Consider the following 22,031-nt stretch of genomic DNA (forward strand, 5'->3'; position numbering starts at 1 on the left):
TTCCAGCATCTGCAAAACCTCTTGTGTGTTTATATTTAAAACTCCATGCATGTCCTGATGGAGGGTTTTGAGCTGAGGTGTGGACAGATTTTCCTTTGACAGATGCTACTCAACCTACCGAATTCTTCCAGCAGATCCTTTGTTGCTTCATCCCACATTGTGTTGGGTTGGAACTGGTTGAAGATGTTTGTTGGTTGAAATCAGCTGATGCACCAACCCTGTTCAGTGTCAAAGAATGCAAGATTTTCTGTATTTGTTTCCAATTGTATGTAAATGAAGGTGGACTCGTCTCAACCAGTCAGGCACATTTGTGGAGGGGAATGAACAGTTGACATTTGGGGCTGAGATCCTTCATCAAGATGATTTTCAGCCTGAAATGTTGACTGTTTATTTCCCTTCATAAGTGCTGCCTGACCAGCTGAGTTCCTCCAGCAACTTGTGTGTGTTGCTCAAGATTTCCAGCGTCTGCAGGATCCCTGGTGTTTGTGGGCACGTTTGCTTTGTTTGGCTCATACTGCACTCCCCGCTAAGCGCACACTGCCACCCACCCCAGCCAGAATTCTTCAAGAGTACCCACAACTCAAGTTCAACAACAGCTTCTTCCCCACTGATCTGACAACCCCCAACACTAATTAAAAAAAATATTTTATTGAGATACATCATGGAATAGTCCCTTCCAACCTTTCAAACCACATTGCCCAGCAATTCGCCAATTTATTCCTAGCCTAATCACAGGACAATTTACAATGACCAATTAACCTACCAGCTGGTATGTCTTTGAAACTGGAACATCTGGAGGAAACCGGTATGGTCATGGGGAGAATGTACAGACTTCTTACAGGCGGTGGGAATTGAACCTGGGACAACTGTACTATAAAGTGTTGTGCTAACCACTACACTACCTCCTGGTATATTTCCCTCAACCTGCATTATTACATAAATTACATAAACTTAAATTAACATGAATTGTGTGTTTTGTAAGTTATGTATAATTTACATTAGTTTAAATGCAAGTAATTTATATTTATAATGTGCTGTGTTGCTGCTGTAGAAAGCTAATATTCATGGCATTTATGTCCTGAGTCTTGAACTTCAGCCTTTATACAATAGCACACTCAGATTGCCTTAGTGAAGCTACAGATGTAGTCAAAGCTGGCCAAGAAGGGGTACATTGGACTGATGAATTGATTCTTGTGTTAGCGGGATTGTTTTGAGTCACTGTCACAGAGCACGGAAACAGGCCCCTTTGTCCAACTGGTTCATGTCAACCAAGGTGACCCGTTTGAGCTGGGCGTAGCAGCCTGCCTGGTGGCCTCTCCATCCTTCCAAGGGCACGGAGGACATGGGAGCAGAGGCATGGTGAACACCACCACTGGGAAGTTGCCCTCCAAGCCAGATGCCACACTGTTGCCGTTCCTTCGCTGTTGTTGGGTCATTTCTGGAACTCTCTACAAAGCCCACATTCCTGTAATGAATAAAGAAAAGACTAATTCAGATAGTTTGCTGAGATAGATGCATATTTGAACCACCAGAAGATTCATCCTTCCTCCTCACCCACCCACCTACTATTACCAATCACCTGCCAGCTTAAGTTCCTTCTCCTTCCTTCCCCCCACTTTATTCTGCTGCTTCTCCCTTTTCAGTCCCGATGCAGGGTCTTGGCCTGAAACTTCAACTCATTATTCCCTTCCATAGATGTCTAATTTGCTGAGTTCCTTCAACATTTTGTGTTGCTTAAAGTGGTGTTTTTCTTGGGGGTCAAGTGAAGGAAAAGTTCTTCGAAAAGATTGTGGACTTTTCACGTTATCTTTTACTTCTCTAATTATCCTTCTGTTTTCTTTTCTCTCGTTTTGTTTCTGCAGTAATTAAAGATTACAAGGGAGCGTTGCTGCAGAATTTGAGGCCAGCGCCAGTGGCCGAAGAGGAGGTTACAGTGGCAGAGTCAGAAGGAGCTGTAAACCAGGATGTGACTCCAACAGCAAGCACTCCAGAGGTAAGAAGCTGAGCAGATACCACAACACAGACCTGCTGGGGACCAGGCAAGTAGATGGGAAAGCAAAAATCAGATACTGCAAATCTGAAATCAAAACAAAATCCTAGACATAACTCAGCAAGTCAGGCGGTACCTGTGGGGAACAAAATAGAGTTAGTTTTTAGGTCAATAACTTTTCACAAAAACTTTAGGAAATTGGACAGAGATGGCCACTTGGCTGTTCAAGCCTAGCCCATGATTCAGTATAATAATGAATTGATGAATTTTCTCTTGTGTGCCAGTTCCTCATAACTCTCCATTATTTAATCTTTCAAATATTAAATGTATCTTATGATCTGGCCTTCTCCACCCTTGGGGCAGAGAATTCCAGAGGTTTCCTCTGTCTGGGCGAAGGTGTTTCTGTGTGCCTCTGTTTTAAATGACTGCCCCCTTATTATGTTGTAATATCCCCTTACGCACAACTCTCCCACCAGTAAAGACAACTCAACATTTCCATTTCAGATCAGATCTAGACTTATTTATCACATGTACATTGAAACATACAATGAAAGGCATCAAGTGTGTTAATACACAACGCAACCTGGGGATGTGCTTGGGGCAGTCCACAAGTGTCAGCACAGATTCCATAGCGACACTTGTGGGTTGTCCCCAGCACATCCTTGGGTTGAATTGGTTGTTAACGCACACAACACTTTGCACTGTATGTTTCAATGTACATGTGATAAACATAGCATGCCTGTAATGCTCAGTAAAACAACACAGAGCATAGCAGAACAGAACATACCAAGCAACAAAGCAATATCTACCCAGTCGGATCTTGGATGTTTGAATAAGGTCACCCCTCATCCTCTAAATTCCAAGAAATACAGAACCAAACTGCCGAGCCTCTCTTGATAGTTCAGCTCTTTAATCCCAGGAATTAAGATACAAGATTATTTAGTGGTTTTTTTCCCAGTACTCAAGTGTGAAGGAGAACAAAATAATTGTTACTCTGGATCTGATGAGGCACAAAAAAACCTCAATAAGATGCAGAGAACACAATAAAAAGCACAATAAAAATAACTTCATAAGATTGCTTACGTATATTGACTGTATGTACACAAAGTGATCCTAGGTACAAGAGTGTCTTGTATGTAAGGTGACACTGACTGAAAATGATGAAATGGTGGTGGTAGCTGGGGTTAGTCGATCTAGGTGTTGATTAGTGTGGTGAATCTCTTTTTGTTGCCACCAGACTGTGCACAACATTCCCGGTATTGCCTCACCTGCACCCTGTGCCACCTCCATATTCTGAAATTCAGCTCCTTTCTGCTGTATGCCACTTTAACTCTCTTTGGACCTGCCCAACTTTTTGTAATTGCTGCAATATGATACCTAGATCACCAGAAAAATGAGAAATGGAATAGATTTTAAGCTGCAGAGAAAGAGAGGAGGGCCATATTTATTTAAATTTGTACTATTTAAGAAAGTGTAAATGCTTGTAATGTGCTTTTCACTTCTCTTAATTTACTTTCCTGACACCCTGCTTGAGTTTGATGGTTTACGAGACTTCCATTTCCTTTGGGGGCAGGCTGGAATGTTCAAGTTCAAGTTTAATTGTCATTCAGCTATACGCATGTGTGCAGCTAAATAGAACAATGTACCTCTGGGGCCAAGATTCAACATCTAGTACATAACACATACAATTATGATAGCACTTACAGTCATAAGAAAATAACTTTAGTCCAAGTCCTTGACTGACGTGGCCCCAAGATTGATAGTGCATAGGTTGGGTCCTGGAGCCATGTTTCTGCAAGTGCAAGCATGCAGCAGTTCCTCATTAGATTATGAGGACACTCAGACCTCTTTTATTGTCATTTAGAAATGCATACATGCATTAAGAAATGATACAATGTATCTCCGGCGTGATATCACAGAAAACAAGACAGACCAAAGACTAACCCTGACAAAACCACATAATTATACCATATAGTTACAGCAGTGCAAAGCAATATCATAATTTGATGAAGAACAGTCCAGAGGCACAGTAAAAAAAAATAGTCTCAAAGTCCCCGAGTCGATCGACTCCCGAGTCCCCGATAGTGGCGGCAAAAGGGAGAAACTCCCTGCCATAAACCTCCAGGCACTGTCAACTTGCCAATACCTTGGAACCAACCGACCACAGCCGACCCTGAGTCCATCCGTCCGAAAACTCCGAGCTTCCGAGCAGCCTCTCCGATACAGTCTCCCGAGCGCCATCGTCTGCCGAGCACCTTCGACCTCTCCCCGGCCGCTGAAACACGCAAAGCCGAGGATTTCGAGGCTTACAGCTCCAGAGGTTCTGATTACCACACAGTAGCAGCGGTAGCAAAGCAGATATTTAAGAAGTTTTCCAGATGTTCCGCTATGCCTCATGGTTGAGAATTTGCTTCACTGGTGTAGGTTGGCAATAGGGCACCACGGAGCATAGCAGGTAGAGCAACGCTGTTGCAGCTCAGACGCTCCAGCGTTCAGATTTCAATTCCAGTATCCTCTGTAAGGAGTTTGTACGTTCTCCTCGTGAACTGCGTGGATTTCCTGTGGGTGCTCCGGTTTCCTCCCATAGTCTAAAGATGTACTGGTTAATAGCAACATACATCAAAGTTGCTGGTGAACGCAGCAGGCCAAGCAGCATCTATAGGAAGAGGCGCAGTCGACGTTTCAGGCCGAGACCCTTCGTCAGGACTAACTGAAGGAAGAGTGAGTAAGGGATTTGAAAGCTGGAGGGGGAGGGGGAGATGCAAAATGATAGGAGAAGACAGGAGGGGGAGGGATAGAGCCGAGAGCTGGACAGGTGATAGGCAAAAGGGGATACGAGAGGATCATGGGACAGGAGGTCCGGGAAGAAAGACGGGGCCGGGGGGGTGACCCAGAGGATGAGCAAGAGGTATATTCAGAGGGACAGAGGGAGAAAAAGGAGAGTGAGAGAAAGAATGTGTGCATAAAAATGAGTAACAGCTGGGGTACGAGGGGGAGGTGGGGCCTAGCGGAAGTTTGAGAAGTCAATGTTCATGCCATCAGGTTGGAGGCTACCCAGACGGAATATAAGGTGTTGTTCCTCCAACCTGAGTGTGGCTTCATCTTTACAGTAGAGGAGGCCGTGGATAGACATGTCAGAATGGGAATGGGAATGGGATGTGGAATTAAAATGTGTGGCCACTGGGAGATCCTGCTTTCTCTGGCGGACAGAGCGTAGATGTTCAGCAAAGCGGTCTCCCAGTCTGCGTCGGGTCTCACCAATATATAAAAGGCCACATCGGGAGCACCGGACGCAGTATATCACCCCAGTCGACTCACAGGTGAAGTGATGCCTCACCTGGAAGGACTGTTTGGGGCCCTGAATGGTGGTAAGGGAGGAAGTGTAAGGGCATGTGTAGCACTTGTTCCGCTTACACAGTAGCCTCCAACCTGATGGCATGAACATTGACTTCTCTAACTTCCGCTAGGCCCCACCTCCCCCTCGTACCCCATGTGTTACTCATTTTTATGCACACATTCTTTCTCTCACTCTCCTTTTTCTCCCTCTGTCCCTCTGAATATACCTCTTGCCCATCCTCTGGGTCACCCCCCCCCCGTCTTTCTTCCCGGACCTCCTGTCCCATGATCCTCTCGTATCCCCTTTCGCCAATCACCTGTCCAGCTCTTGGCTCTATCCCTCCCCCTCCTGTCTTCTCCTATCATTTTGCATCTCCCCCTCCCACTCCAACTTTCAAATCCCTTACTCACTCTTCCTTCAGTTAGTCCTGACGAAGGGTCTCGGCCTGAAACGTCGACTGTACCTCTTCCTAGAGATGCTGCTTGGCCTGCTGCGTTCACCAGCAACTTTGATGTATGTTGCTTGAATTTCCAGCATCTGCAGAATTCCTGTTGTTTACTGGTTAATAGGTTATTTTGTCATTGTAAATTGTGCCGTGATTAGACTAGGGTTAAATGGGTGGGTTGCTGGGCAATGGTCGTTGGGTTGAAAGGGTCTGTTGCACACAGTACCTCTAAATTGAAAACAAAAATAGGTGATGGACATCTAATCATCTCACTCATTCATGGAGTGAATCAGATAATGTTTTCAGGTGCTTTGGCATCCACCAGGCTAATACCATCTAATAGACTTCTTTGAGCAGAAATTTACTGCTGTTTAATCCATCTCGATTATTGTGGCTGTTAATCACCAGTCTTATTTGTAAGGGAGAATGCTTTGGAAAGGGTTAGCGGTTCTTGCCTTCATCTGCTTTCAAAGTTTGCTGGTGCAAAGTTTTATTTCATAGTATCTGATGACTGTTGAAATGGGTGATTAGTGCTCAGAGTCTGTAGCTAAGCTGCAAACGGAAATTCAGTAGGGGTCCTTCAGTGTAGTATATCTGTCATATTGTTTCCGCAGAAAGATTGTCTATCTATAGTACTGAGCCACTTAATAAAACAGTGAATGGATGCAGGTTTGTTTATCGCGTGTACATCTGAACAACAGTGAAACGCCTCATTTGGGCTAACAGCCAGCACACCCAATGATGTGCTGCGGGCAGCCCGTGAAAGCCAAAATCAAAGAAACATTTATTATCAGAGTACATATATGTCACCACATAAAACCCTGAGATTCTTTTTCCTCTGGGCATACTCAGCAAATCTATAGGACAGTAACTGTTAAACAACAAACTGTGCAGATGCAAATATAAATAAATTGCACTAAATAATGAGCATGAAGCAACAAGATAAAAAGTCCTTAAAGTGAGACCATTAGTTGTGGGAACACCAGGAATAGAATGAATGTAGTTATCCCCCTTTGTTCAAGAGCCTGATGGTTAAGGGCTAGTAACTGTTTTGAACCTGGTGGTGTGAGTCCTGAGGCATCTTCTACCTGGCCAAGCAGCGAGAAGAGAACATGGCCTGGGTGGTAAGGATATTTGATGATGGATGCTGCTTTTCCACGACAATGTGTCATGTAGGTGTGCTCAATGGTTGGGAGGGCTCTATCCGTGATGCACTGGGCTGAATTCCCTACTTTTTGTAGGATTTTCTGCTCAAAGGCATTGTTGCCATATCAGGTCATAATGCAGCCAGTTGGCACGCTTTCCACCACACATCTATAGAAGTTTGCCAAGGTTTTTGATGTCACGCCAAATCTCCGCAGTCTCCTGAGGAAGTAGAGGCACTGTTGTGCTTTATTTGCAATTATATTTATATGATGGGACCAGGACAGGTCCTCTGAGATGGTGACACCCAGGAGTTTAAAGTTACTGACCCTCTCCACCTCTGATCCTCTGGTTTCCCTCTCCTGAAGTCTACAATCAGTTCCTTGGTCTTATTGACATTGAGTGAGATGTTGTTGTTATGACACCACTCAATCTCCCTCCTGTGCGCAGATTCAATCACCACTTTTGATACTGCCCACATCAGTGGAGTCATCAGCAAACTTGTATATGGTGTTGGAGCTCTACTTAGCCACACAGTTATAGATGTAAAGCAAGTAGAGCAGGGGGCTAAGTACACATCCCTGTGGTGATGGAGATTGTGGAGGAGATGGTTTTGCCAATCCAAACTGATTGAGGTCTGCAAGTGAGGAAATTCAGGATCTATTTGCATAAAGGGGTATTGAGGCTCAGGTCTTGGAGCATACTGATCAGTTTTGAGGGGCTGATGGTATTAAGTGCTGAACTGTAATTGGTAAAGAGCATCCTGATGTATGCATCTTTGCTGTTCAGATGTTCCAAGGTTGTGTGAAGAGCCAATGAGATGGCATCTGCTGTGGACCTGTTTCTTCGGTAGGCAAATTGGAGCAGATTCAAGTCACCATTCAGGCAGGAGCTGGTATACTTCAACACCAGCCTCTCAAAACACTTCATCACTGTGGATGTAAGTGCCACTGGGCGTAATCATTGAGGCAGGGTACCATGCTTTTCTTGGGCACTGGTATGATTGAAGCCTGCTTGAAGTAGGTGGGTACCACTCACAGCCAGAGTGAGCGGTTGAAGATATCTGTACCAGTTGGTTGACTCAGGTCTTCAGTATTCAGCCAGGTTCCCTCATCCAGACTGGATGCTTTCTTTGGACTTACTTCTTGAAGGCAGCTCGCACGTCATCTTCACATACTGAGACCAAAGGATCACTGGGAGACATGAGGGTGCATGATGGTTATCCCCTGTTCTGGTGGTCAAAGTGAACATAAAAGGCTCATTTGGAAGCGAGGCTCTGCTGTCCCTTATGTCGCAAGATTTAACTACTTTATGTAGGAGGTTATGGCATTCAAACCCTGCCACAGCTGTCGAGCATCTCTCGTTGATTCTATTCTAGTCTATAATCTCCACTTCGACCTTGAGATGGCTTTCTGGAGATCATACCTTCACCTCTTGTAGCATTCTTGATGAGCGGACTTGAATGCCTCTGTTCTGGCTCTCAGCAAATTCCGGATTTCATGGTTCATCCAGGGCTTCTTGTTGGAGTTAACCCTTTGTGGCAACACACTCCATCCACAACTGTTTTAATAAAGCCTGTTATGACCCTGGTGTAGTCATTCAGGTCCTCAGATGAATTCTCGAACACGGCCCAATCCACTGACTCAAAGCAATCCTGTAACCATTTCTCTGCTTCCTGCGACCACTTCGTAGTTGTTTTAATCTCTGGAGCCTTCTTTTAAGCTCTGTTTGTATGCAAATTGTAAGAGTGTAGCCAAATGGTCTGCTTTGCCAAAATGTGGTCTTGGAAAGGAACAATAGGTATACCTTATTATAGTGTAGCAGTAGTCTAGTATGTTAGGACTTTGATTTTGACACATGCAGTCCTCTCACCCCAAGGCAGGGTGTCATTGGCCTCCAGTGGACTAGAACAGCAATACCATAGTACAACATAATGCAAGTAATATGTTTCAGTACTAATCATCAAATGTAACCTATTTAAACACAGAAAAAATACAAAAAGCACTAGAAAAGATATTCTTTCCATAGACTTTGTGACGACAGCTGGTAACCCTTGTCATGCAGTGCAATGATAAACTTACTTGTGTCAGCAACATTGCAGGTACATAGCATTGATAAGCAGCATTCACATGAAAAGAGCACGGGAACATGAGTTAAACATAAATGATATACATTTTGACAAAAAAATGCACAATTAGAATCAAATAAAACAAATTCCGTTTTAAAGCAAGTTGCCATCCAATTCATAAGTTCAACTCCAGGGTGGAGCAGTGTTGGCCTGTGCTTTGCTTCATGAGATCTTGATCAAGGGGCTTTATTATTGGAGGTGCTGTATTTTAGATGAGTTTTTAAACTGATTTTAATGATGTCTCAGTTTTGAGGTTCTCCCCTCTTGGATGAGCGTGCTCCTGTTTTTAGAAGCAGAAGAGTTGTTCTTGGCATCCTGTTAATCATTGAAGATAGAGCAGTGCAGCACAGTACAGGCCCTTCAGCCCATGCTGTTGTGCCAGCCTTTTAAATGACTCCAAGATCAATGTAACCCTTCCTTCCCACATAGCTCTCTGTGTTTCTTTCATCCATGTACCATCTAAGAGTCCTTTAAATGAACCTAATGTATCTGTGTCTACCACCACTCCTGGCATTGTGTTACATGCACCTACCACTCACTGCTTTTTTAAAAAAATCTCTGACATTCCTCCATGTTTCCCTCCAATCACCTTAAAACTTTGCCCTCATTTACTCCCTGAAATAAAGTATGTGGCCATCCACTTGATCTATGCCTCATATTATCTTGTTGTCTCTATCAAGTCAACTCTCATCCTCCTATGCTTCCAAAAAAAGCCCTAGTTTGCACAATCTTTCTTCATCCGACATATTCTCCAAGCCAGGAAACATCTTGATAAACCTCCTCTGCACCCTGTCTAAAGCCTCCATATCCTTCCTATAATGAGGCAACCAAAGCTGAACACATTACTCCAAGTGTGGTCTAACCAGGGTTTTGTAGAGTTGCAACATTAACTTGTGGCTCTTGAATCCTCTGCCCCAACTAATGAAGACACCATGTGCCTTCTCAGCCACCCCATCAGCTTGTGATAGTCCTCAGTCTTTTTTCAACTGCAGAATACCTGAGATAGTAAAGAAGAGGCAGTGTGCATTGTTTGTGTGAGCTTCTCTTTGCTGCTGTGCTCTGTAATGCCATGGCAACAGTGCTTATTTTCATTGGCTCTAAATCGGTTTGGGATGTTCTGAGATTGTGAAATTTGCAATAGTAAATCACTTTATTTTTCCTGATTTTTATTTTCCTCCTACTGTTCTCATCTTCTTGAAGTCTAGTTGTGTTTTCCTTGTCTATCACCGGTTATAAAAAGATCAAGTTTAAATGATTTTGCCAAGAGAAGTGATGATAAGCTGCTACATAAACATCTGTTTTTTGTTTCTTAACCAGAATGTGGCGGTAAGTGTGAAACTCTTCATTCGTCAGACTTGGCACCGCTATGTGATTGATGCCTCTGCTGGCGGTCTCAATAAGGCGGAGGGAGTGCAGGGAGGGAAGTTGTTGCTCATGTAGTTTGGAATTTGAGCCCTGATCAGTCTGAAGGTTTCTGGCTTGAAAGGTCGGGAGCGAAAGATACAATGCGTTCCTTCCTTGCAACAGCTGTCTATGGCAGGATGTAACATATGAGGAGCATCCAAGGAATGATGAGTTAGTCCTGGAGAGGGTCCAGAGGAAATTCACAAGAATGATCCAGGGAATGAAAGGTTTAACGTATGGGGGTCATTTGATATAAATGGATTTGTATGATGCAGTTCAGGAAGATTAGGAGATCTCTTTAAAACCGACTGAGTACTGAAAGGTCTGCATAGCGTGAACATGCAGTGGATGTTTCCAATAGTAGGAGAGTCTAGGGTCTAGGAGCATAGCCTCAGAATAAGGGGACATCATTTTAGAACTGAGATATGAAGGGATTTCTTTAGCCAGAGGGTGGTGAATCTGTGGAATATGCTGCCATGGAGGCCAAGTTATTGGGTGTATTTAAGGCAGAGTTTGATAGGTTCTTGATTGGTAAAGGATGGGTTAAAGGTTATGGGGAGAAGCATGGAAATGGAGTTGATTTAAAAAAAAATAGATCTGCTATGATTGAGTGGTGGAGCAGATTTGATGAGCTGAATGGCCTATTCTGCTCCTGCATGGAGGAACCCACACATCAAACTGCGTGTCCTCAGCTTGCTGCGTTCCTGGAGGGGATGTAAGATTTCTTTAAATATAAGATTAGTTTTATTTGTCACATGTACATCAAAACATACAGTTTTTGTGTCATTAACCAACACAGTCACCAGCTTCCAGCATCAACATATCATGTCCACAACTTACCTTAACCTGTATGCCTTTGGTATGTAGAGGAAACCGGAGCATCCAGATGAAACCCACATGGTTACAGCAAGACATAAAATTTCCTTACAGACAGTGGTGGGAATTGAACCTGATTTTACAGTTTGTGCCATAAAGCTTTATGTTAACCACTGCATTACCGTGCCACTCCACCAGACAAATGTGACACCTTCAGAGAACAATGCTTTCAGTGGAGAATTAGATAATCTCTTCAGTTCAATAATGTCAAGAATCGGGGAATTTGCCGGTTCAAAGGTTCATTTATTATCAAAGTATACAACTTGAAATTCTTCTCTGGGTAGCGATGAAACCCAAGAAAGAAAAGAAAGGCAGCACAGGCACCATTCCCCGAAAATCCCCCCTCCCCGCACAAAAAATGAGCAAAAATGGAACAGGCACGTCAACTCCCCCAGTCCCTCCTCCCGCACAAAACACCAAACAAAACAGAACAGGAACATCGACCCTCAAATCCCTCCTCCCGCACAAAAAAACAAACACAATAGAACAGGATCATTGACCCCCAAATCTCTCCTCCCGCACAAAAAAATGAACAAAACAGAACAGGAACATTGACCCCCAGTCCCTCCTGCACAAAACACCAAACGAAACAGAACAGGGACATTGACCCGCAAATCTCTCCTCCTGCACAAAGAAATGAACACAACAGAACGGGAACAGTAACCCCCAAATCTCTTCTCCTGCACAAAAACACAAACAAAGCAGAGCAGGCACATTAACCCCCCCAAAACCCCCTCCCTGCCCAAAAAACACAAGAAAGATTGGGCAAAAAACACAGAATATAAAAAACTATGAGACTGAAGAAAAAAAGTCTGTAGTCCAAGTCCACATGCAAAACGCAGAAAACCTTGGGGAACATTTGGGTCCAGTGGCAGAGCCATCGTAAAAAGGGAGCCAGTGCTCACCCTCCGCATTCACCTTGATACTTCAATCTCCCTCGTCGCTTTAATCGGTGAAGTGGAGTCGAACATCGGCCTGCACCCTGTCCGGCAGCGTGCCCGTCGTGAGGTTCGCACACGCTGCCTCTGCCTCCTGGAATCCTCTCAGAGACTGCAGAGTGCTGGAACACCCAAATGATCTCCAAACAGCAAGTCACTGTCTCCAACAGTTCCAGGATCACATCCAAGACGGAAAATGAACATAAAAGAAATAAAAGAAATGAAATATATGGTTTCATGATCTATCCTGGAGATGCCGACCAAAGGAGCGTTGTACACAGGGGCCATCTTGGCGGGAAAATTTATTTGAGTCAGTAAAGAAGAGACAGTGTGGAATTGTTGACTAACCCAGTTCAGCTTCTAGATAAGGTAATTAGATTGTTGGTGAAGGAAATGGCATACTCCTGGATTTTCAGAAAGGAATCCCGCACACACTGCAGAATTGATTCCCATGGAATGAAATGATCCGTGACAACACATTCACGAAAGTGGCTTAAGTCGAGGGCCATGGTACAAACCCGATTTCCAGAAAAGTTGGGATATTTTCCAAAATGCAATAAAAACAAAAATCTGTGATGTGTTAATTCACGTGAACCTTTATTTAACTGACAAAAGTACAAAGAAAAGATTTTCAATAGTTTTACTGACCAACTTAATTGTATTTTGTGAACATACACAAATTTAGAATTTGATGGCTGCAACTCACTCAACAAAAGTTGGGACAGAGGCATGTTTACCATTGTGTTACATCATCTTTCCTTTTAATAATACTTTTTAATCGTATTGGAACTGAGGATACTAATTGTAGTAGATTTGCAATTGGAAATTTTGTCCATTCTTGTTTGATATAAGACTTCAGCTGCTCAACAGTCCGTGGTCTCCGTTGTCTGATTCTCCTCTTCATGATGCGCCATACATTTTCAATAGGAGATAGATCTGGACTGGCAGCAGGCCAGTCAAGCACACGCACTCTGTGTCTACAAACCCACGCTGTTGTAGCCCGTGCAGAATGTGATCTGGCATTGTCCTGCTGAAATAAGCATGGACATCCCGGGAAGAGACGTCGCCTTGATGGCAACATATGTCTCTCTAAAATCCTAATATATGCCTCAGAGTCAATGGTACCTTCACATCCAAGCAACTCACCCATGCCATGGGCACTAATGCACCCCCATACCATCACAGATGCTGGCTTTTGCACCTTTCGCTGATAACAATCTGGATGGTCGTTTTCATCTTTGGCACGGAGAACTGGACGCCTGTTTTTTCCGAAAACTAACTGAAATGTGGACTCACCTGACCACAGCACACGGTTCCACAGTCTTTCGGTCCATCTGAGATGAGCTCAGGCCCAGAGAACTCGCCGACGTTTCTGCATAGAGTTGATGTATGGCTTCCTCCTTGCGTAATACAGTTTCAAGTTGCATTTCTGGATGCAGTGATGGACTGTGTTGAGTGACAGTGGTTTTCTGAAGTGCTCCCGAGCCCAGGTGGCTATAATTGTCACAGTAGCATGACGGTTTCTTAGGCAGTGCCGCCTGAGGGCTCGAAGATCATGCGCATTCAACAGTGGTTTCGGACCTTGATCTTTACACACTGAGATGTCTCTGAATTCTCTGAATCTTTTCATAATATAGATGTTGAAAGACCTAAATTCTCTGCAATCTTGCATTGAGAAATGTTCCTTTTGAACTGACTAACAATCCTCTCACGAATTTTGGCACAAAGGGGTGAGCCACGACCCATCCTTGCTTGCAAAGACTGAGCCTTTGATGGACGCTACTTTTATACCCAGTCACGATACCTCACCTGCTACCAATTAGCCTGCTTAATGCGGAGTCTTCCAAACCGGTGTTACTTGAATATTCTGTGCACTTTTCAATCTTATTTTAACTCTGTCCCAATTTTTGTTGAGTGTGTTGCAGCCATCATATTCTAAATTTGTGAATATTTACAAAATACAATTAAGTTGGTCAGTAAAACTATTGAAAATCTTTTCTTTGTACTTTTGTCAGTTAAATAAAGGTTCACGTGAATTAACATATCACAGATTTTTGTTTTTATTGCATTTTGGAAAATGTCCCAACTTTTCTGGAATTGGAGTTTGTAGGTGGGAGACACAACAGGTAGCAGACGCTGGAAATCTGGAGCAACATAAAAAGCTATGGGGGAGTCAGCTGGTCAGGCAACACCTGCGGAAGGAAATGGAAGGTTAATGTTTTGGGTTGAGACCCTTCACCCTCCTGATTGCTGCCTGAATTCCTCTGGCATTTTGTGTGTTGCTGGAGGAACTCAGTAGGTCAGGCAACATCTATGGAGGCAGTTAATGGTTGTTTCCTAGACTGCAAGGTGGTAGATACTGGTGTTTCTCTAGGGTCAGTGTTAGTACCGTTGTGCTTTCTGATCTACACTAATGCCTTGCAGAGGAGTGTACAGCTGGAATTTGAAGATTTGCAGATGACGTGCTTCGGAGGTTTGGCAAACAGGAGGATAGTAATCAATTATGTAGCGAGGACAAGGTTTATTGACTAGACAGATAAGGCAACAGAGAAAAGTATGAAGTGATGAGATGGAAATATCATTAACATTACATCCTTTCTAGTCAAAATTGGAGTTGAGAAATGCTGCTTAATGTTTTTTATATATATTTCATATTGTAATTTATAGTATACTTTATATATTACAATGTACTCTTGCCATAAAACAACACATTTCACGACATATGTCAGTGATAGTAACCCCTGGGTGTCCAAATGCATAGTAGTCAATCAAATGAGCTGATTTTGTGCACAGCAATCTCCCAACTTCTTGGTTGAGAGTTCAAGGGGGAGAATTTTTTAAAAATTGAGATTAATGTCGGATTTGTGTATAACTTTGCAGAGACCTTTCCTGGAGAGTTGTGCACAATTTTGGTCACTCGGTTAATGGTGTCATTAAAGTGGTGCAGAAAGGAATCACAACAATGTTACTGGGGCTGGAGGGCTCCGGCAGAGACTGAATAGGCTGAGACTGTTATAGAACATAGAAGACTACAGCACAGAAACAGGCCATTTAGCCAACAACATTGTGCTAAACCAGCTAAAAAGCAGATCTAAGACGCCCAAACATTAATCCCTTCTACCAACGCCATCCATATCCCTCCATCTTCCTTAAAATCTAAGTGCCTATCCAAACATCTCTTAAAAGCCTCTAATGTATTTGATTTGCCTCTCCCACCATACCAGCCAGCACATTCCAGGCATCCACACTCTCTGAGTAAAAATCTTACTGCTCACATCCCCCTTGAACCCCGACCCCCCATCTTCAATGCATGCCCTCTGGTATTTGACATTTCAACCCTGGGATATGGATACGCTCTGTCCAGTCTATCTATGCCTCTCATAATCTTATAAACCTCTATCAGATCTCCCCTCAGCCTCTGGCATTCCAGAGAAAGCAACCCAAGTTTTTATCCAGCCTCCCATGATAGCACATGGCCTCTAAACCAGGCAGCATTCTGGTAAACCTCTTCTGCACCCTCTCCGAAGACTCAACGTCCTTCCTGTGGTGAGGCGACCAGAACTGTATGCAATACTCCAGATGTGGCCAAACCAGAGTTTTATGAAGCTGCAACATAACCTCTTGACTTTTGAACTCATTACCTCGACTAATAAAAGCAAGCATTTCACAAGCCTTCTTAACCACCTTATTGACCTGTGTAGCCACTTTCAAGGAGCTATGAACTTTGATCTCAAGATCCACCTGCTCAGTAGCACTGTTAAGGGTCATGCTCATAACAGTGTACCATCTCCTTGCATTTGCCCTGCCAAGGTTCAACACCTCACATTTATCTGGGTTCAACTCCTTCTTCTATTTCTCTGCCCATATCTGCAACTGATCTATATCGTGCTGTGTTCTTTGCCAGTCTTCTACACAATTCACAAATCCACCAATCTTGGTATCATCCGCAAATTTACTAATCCACCCATCTACATTTTCATCCAGGTCAGTTATGTACATCACCAACAGCAGAAGTTCTAGCACAGATCCCTGTGGACCGCTGCTAATTACCGACCTCCAACTCGAATGAGTTTACTACCCTCCCTTCTATGTACAAGCCAGTTCTGAATCCAAACAGCCAATTCACCGTGGACCCTCATGCATCTTAATCTTCTTGATTAGCCTCCCATGAGGGACTTTGTCAAATGTCTTACTAAAATACATGCCAACAGTATCCACTACCCTACCCTCATCAACCTCTTTCGTCACCTTGTCAAAAAACTCAATCAAGTTGGTAAGGCGTGACCTGCTACGCACAAAGCCGTGCTGTCTCTCCCTAATTAGGGCATGGATTTTCAAATATTCATGTATTCTACCCCAAAGAATTTTCTCCAGCAATTTCCCTACAACTGAGGTGAGACTCACCGATCTATAGTTCCCAGGATTTTCCTTTGTTCCCTTCTTAAATAGAGGTATAACTTTAGCCACTTGTCAGTCCTTTGGGACCTCACCTGTGATTATAGAGGACGTGAAGATACTAGTCAAGGGACCAGCAATTTTGTCTCTTGCCTCCTTCAATAACCTGAGGTAAATGTCATCAGGCCCTGGGGTCTTATCTACCTTAATACTCATTAGGAGGCCCAACACTTACCCCTCCTTGACCTCTAAATGCCCTAGTATGTTTATACACTCAGCACTGATCTCCTGGTCCTCCATATCCTTTCCCTTGGTAAGTACTGAAGCACAGTACTCATTTAGTACCTCACTCACATTCTGTCCATCCAAACAAATGTTCACCCCCCCGCCCTTTTATCCTTGAATGGTCCCACTCTCTAACCAGTTATCGTCTTGTTGTTGATGTATGTGTAGAATGCCTTGGGATTCACCCTAATCCTACTTGCCAATGACTTTTCCTGGCCCCTCCTGGCTTTCCTAATTCCCTTCTTTAGTTATTTTCTGGCTTCTTTATACTCCTCATTATGCTTTGTTTGATCCTAACTTTTGTAGCTTTATATACTTTTCCTTTTTTTTCTTGACTGAATTCATCAGCCCTCTGGACATCTAAGGTTCTCTTATCTTTCCATCTTGTGTTTCCTGCAAACCCCTTTTCCTTTCATACGAGGGGTGATTGATATGTTCGTGGCTTAAGGTAGAAGGAGTAAATTTTTAGAAAACCTAGCACATGTATTTTTCAGCATAGTCCCCTCCTACATTTACACACTTAGTCCAGTGGTCATGGAGCATACAGATCCCTTCTTTGTAGAAGTCAGTGTCTTGGACCTCCAGAAAGTGGTCCACAGCAGGGATGATTGATAAGTTCGTGGCCTAAGGTAGAAGGAGATGAGTTATTAACTTCAAACTTTCTGCATAACCACTCAGAGAGTTGAACTGGACGTGCACATAACGAGAGCTGTATAACTCATCTCCTGTCTGTCAGACCACTGTCTGTAAGGAGTTTGTATGCTCTCCCCCTGACCGTGTGGGTTTTCTCTTGCTGCTATGGTTTCTTCATTTCCTCCCACAATCCAAACAGGTTTGTAAGTTGTGGGCATGCTATATTGATGCTGGAAGCAAGACAGTACTTGTGGGCTACCCCAGCACAACATGTGTCAATGTTGGTCACTGACACAAACAACACATTGTATGATGAATAAACTCTTCTCGGGCTTCCAGCCAGGTATTCAGTGGCATGCAAAAGTTTGGGCACTCCTGGTCAAAATTTCTGTTACTGTAAATAGTTAAGTGAGTAGAAGATGAACTGATGTCCAAAAGTCATAAAGTTAAAAATGAAACATTCTTTTCAACATTTTAAACAAGATTAGTGTATTATTTTTGTTTTGTACAATTTTAGAGTGAAAAAAAGGAAGGGAGCACCTTGCAAAAGTTTGGGCACCCCAAGAGATTTGAGCTCTCAGATAACTTTTACCAAGGTGTCAGACCTTAATTAGCTTGTTAGAGCTATGGCTTGTTCACAATCATTGTTAGGAAAGGCCAGGTTATGCAAATTTCAAAGCTTTATAAATACCCTGACTCCTCAAACCTTGTCCCAACAATCAGCAGCCATAGGCTCCTCTAAGCAGCTGCCTAGCACTCTGAAAATTAAAATAAATGATGCCCACAAAGCAGGAGAAGGCTATAAGAAGATAGCAAAGCATTTTCAGGTAGCCGTTTCCTTAGTTCATAATGTAATTAAGAAATGGCAGTTAACAGGAACAGTGGAGGTCAAGTTGAGGTCTGGAAGACCAAAAAAACTTTCTGAGAGAACTGCTTGTAGGATTGCTAGAAAGGCAAATCAAAACTCCAGTTTGACTGCAAAAGACCTTCAGGAAGATTTAGCAGACTCTGGAGAGGTGGTGCACTGTTCTACTGTGCAGCGACACCTGCACAAATATGACCTTCATGGAAGAGTCATCAGAAGAAAACCTTTCCTGCGTCCTCACCACACAATTCAGCATCAGAAGTTTGCAAAGGAACATCTAAACAAGCCTGATGCATTTTGGAAACAAGTCCTGTGGACTGATGAAGTTAAAATAGAACTTTCTGGGCGCAATGAACAAAGATATGTTTGGAGAAAAAAGGGTGCAGAATTTCATGAAAAGAACACCTGTCCAACTGTTAAGCACAGGGGTGGATCGATCATGCTTTGGGCTTGTGTTGCAGCCAGTGGCACGGGGAACATTTCACTGGTAGAGGGAAGAATGAATTCAATTAAATACCAGCAAATTCTGGAAGCAAACATCACACCATCTGTAAAAAAGCTGAAGATGAAAAGAGGATGGCTTCTACAACAGGATAATGATCCTAAACACACCTTAAAATCCACAATGGACTACCTCAAGAGGCGCAAGCTGAAGGTTTTGCCATGGCCCTCACAGTCCCCTGACCTAAATATCATCGAAAATCTGTGGATAGACCTCAAAAGAGCAGTGCATGCAAGACAGCCCAAGAATCCCACAGAACTAGAAGCCTTTTGCAAGGAAGAATAGATGAAAATCCCCCAAACAAGAATTGAAAGACTCTTAGCTGGCTACAGAAAGCGTTTACAAGCTGTGATACTGCCAAAGGGGGTGTTACTAAGTACTGACCATGCAGGGTGCCCAAACTTTTCCTTTTTTGTTATTTTGAAACTGTAAAAGATGGAAATAAAAAAGTTTTCTTGCTTAAAATATTAAAGAAATGTGTCATCTTTAACTTAATGCCTTTTGGAAATGAGTTCATCTTTTACTCGCTTAGCTATTTACAGTAACAGAAATTTTGACCTGAGTGCCCAAACTTTTGCATACTGCTGTAGGTGTCGATTATAACCAACATTTCGATGACAAACTCTCCCATGAAGATCAACTTCAAAAAGGTATTTTATAAATAATTGATAAGAACGCCTACAGCGGGTAGTGAAAGACCTTAGGAATAGTACTATTGTGTAATTATAAAAGGGCTAACACAGGCACATTGGCCAGAAAATCCTTCTATGCTGTACAATACCAATAAAAGGTAAAGTCATCGAAGTAGTTGAGGAGTTCAGATGCTGGTTACCAATGTTTACGTCTCCTTAGAAGAAATGCATCAGAGCAAAGGGAAGAGAATTCTGGAATTACCTCTGCAAACCGAGGCGTAGTGGTAAGAACAGACCTCAGGTTCAGCACGAGGTCATCATGAGATATTTTGTGTGGGTCATTTGGAGGCTGCAAACAAGAGAAAAGCAAAGTCATCCTTTCTTCTAGCTGGTTCCTTGAGAAAACACTCAGCAGAGACCATCTCACTGCAATAATTTATTCACAATGCCATCCTCTCCCACCCACCAACACCACTCTTTGAAATCACTTTTCCTCTTTCCAACATGGTGCTAAGATCTGGAGAGTTCTACAGGTCTCCTGTTTTTGCTTTTAAGGTTAAAAGTCCCCACTTTTGTCCTCCCCTTTCCCCAAGATTTGATAACTGACCTTCTACGTACATATCCACATGCTCAAAAATGTTGAAACATCATGCAAAATTGAGAAACTCATTCCAAAACAAGCATTCAGTTGCCAGATTCTTCACTACACCTTGACTATTGACATGAAAAAGTTCTCTCTCTTGACTTATCACATTCATAAACATTCCTATTTGATGATTAGGTTCTATTCCAACAGAAATCTACTGGCTTTTACTTACAAATATTTTCTACATAACATAAGAACATAAAAAATAGGAGCAGGAGTAGGCCATCCAGCCCAACAAGCCTGCCCTGCCATTCAGTAAGATCATCGCTGATCAGTCCGTAAACTGAGCTCCATCTACCTGCCTTTTCCCCATAACTCTTAATTTCCTTACTATGTAAAAACTTGTTTCTTCAATAGATTTAGTGAAGAAGCCTCAACTGCTTCCCTGGGCAGAGAATTCCGCAGATTCACCACTCTCTGGGAAAAATAGTTTCTCCTCATCTCCGTCCTAAATCTTCTCCCCTGAATCTTGAGGCAATCTCCCCTAGTTCTAGTCTCACCTACCAGTGAAAACAACTTTCCTACTTCTATCTTATCTATCCCTTACAAAATTTTGTATGTTTCTATAGGATCCCCTCTCGTTCTTCTGAACTCCAGAGAATATAGTCCCAGGTGACAATCTCTCCTCATAGGTTAACCCCTTCATCCCTGGAATCAACCTGGTGACCCTCCTCTGCACTGCCTCCAAAGCCAGTATATCCTTCCTCAAGTATGGAGACCAGAACTGCACACAGTACTCCAGGTGCGGCCTCACCAGTACCCTGTATAGTTGCAGCATGACCTCCCTGCTCTTGAATTCAATCCTTCTAGCAATGAAGGCCAACATTCCGTTTGCCTTCTTAATAACCTGTTGTACCTGCAAGCCAACTTTTTGTGATTCATGAACAAGCACTCCCAAGTCCCTCTGCACAACAGCATGCTGCAATCATTCACCATTTAAATAATAATCTGCTCTTCTATTATTCCTTCCAAAGTGGATGATCTAGCATTTACCAACGTTGTATTCCATCTGCCAGACCTTGGCCCACTTACTTAACCTATCTATATCCCTCTGCAGATGCTCCACATCCTCTATACAATTTGCTTTTCCACTCATTTTAGTGTCATCAGCAAACTTTGCTACGCTGCACTCAGTCCCTCTTCCAAATCATCAATGTAAATGGTAAACAGCTGCGGGCCCAGCACCGACCCCTGTGGCACCCCACTCACCACTGACTGCCAACCGGAGAAACACCCATTTATACCAACTCTCTGCCTTCTATTGGTTAACCAATCCACTATCCATGCCAATACACTTCCTCCGACTCCATGCATCCGTATCTTATAAGTCTTTTGGGAGGGTTTTAACAAATTTGACAGGGGTGTGGGAACCAGAGTGAAGGGTCTCAGGATAGGATGGATGGTAAAAGAACTAAAGATAGCGTGCAGTCAGATCATCAGGAAGGGCAGGCAGGTGATGGGATTTAGTTGCAGCCAGCAGGCTGAGTATCAAAACATTAGGGATTCAGAATCAGAAAGGGTAGCAAATACGGTACTCAAGGTGTTGTATCTAAATGTGTGTAGTATAAGAAATAAGGTGGATGATCCTGTTGCACTGTTACAGATTGCCAGGTATGATGTTGTGGCCATCAACGAATCGTGGCTGAAGGATGGTTGTTGTTGGGAGCTGAATGTCCAAGGTTACATGTTATATCGGAGGGATAGGAGGCAGGCAGAGGGGGTGGTGTGGCTTTACTGGTAAAAAAAAGGCATCAAATCACGAGAAAGATGTGACATAGGATCGGAAGATGTTGAATCCTTGTGGGTTGAGGT

General features: G+C 43.2%; 1 protein-coding gene across 2 annotated transcripts in view; it reads left to right on the forward strand.

The window, feature by feature from the left end:
- zfyve27 (zinc finger, FYVE domain containing 27) overlaps nucleotides 1-22,031 on the forward strand; it is a 216,938-nt gene that overhangs the window by 51,333 nt on the left and 143,574 nt on the right. For both annotated transcript variants that reach the window (XM_063071388.1, XM_063071389.1), the window contains exon 6: nucleotides 1,863-1,993. In XM_063071388.1, coding sequence (XP_062927458.1) covers nucleotides 1,863-1,993 — 131 coding nt within the window. The remainder of the gene's footprint in view (nucleotides 1-1,862; nucleotides 1,994-22,031) is intronic.

This window comes from Mobula hypostoma, chromosome 19 (assembly GCF_963921235.1).
Source record: "Mobula hypostoma chromosome 19, sMobHyp1.1, whole genome shotgun sequence".
NCBI lineage: Eukaryota > Metazoa > Chordata > Chondrichthyes > Myliobatiformes > Myliobatidae > Mobula > Mobula hypostoma.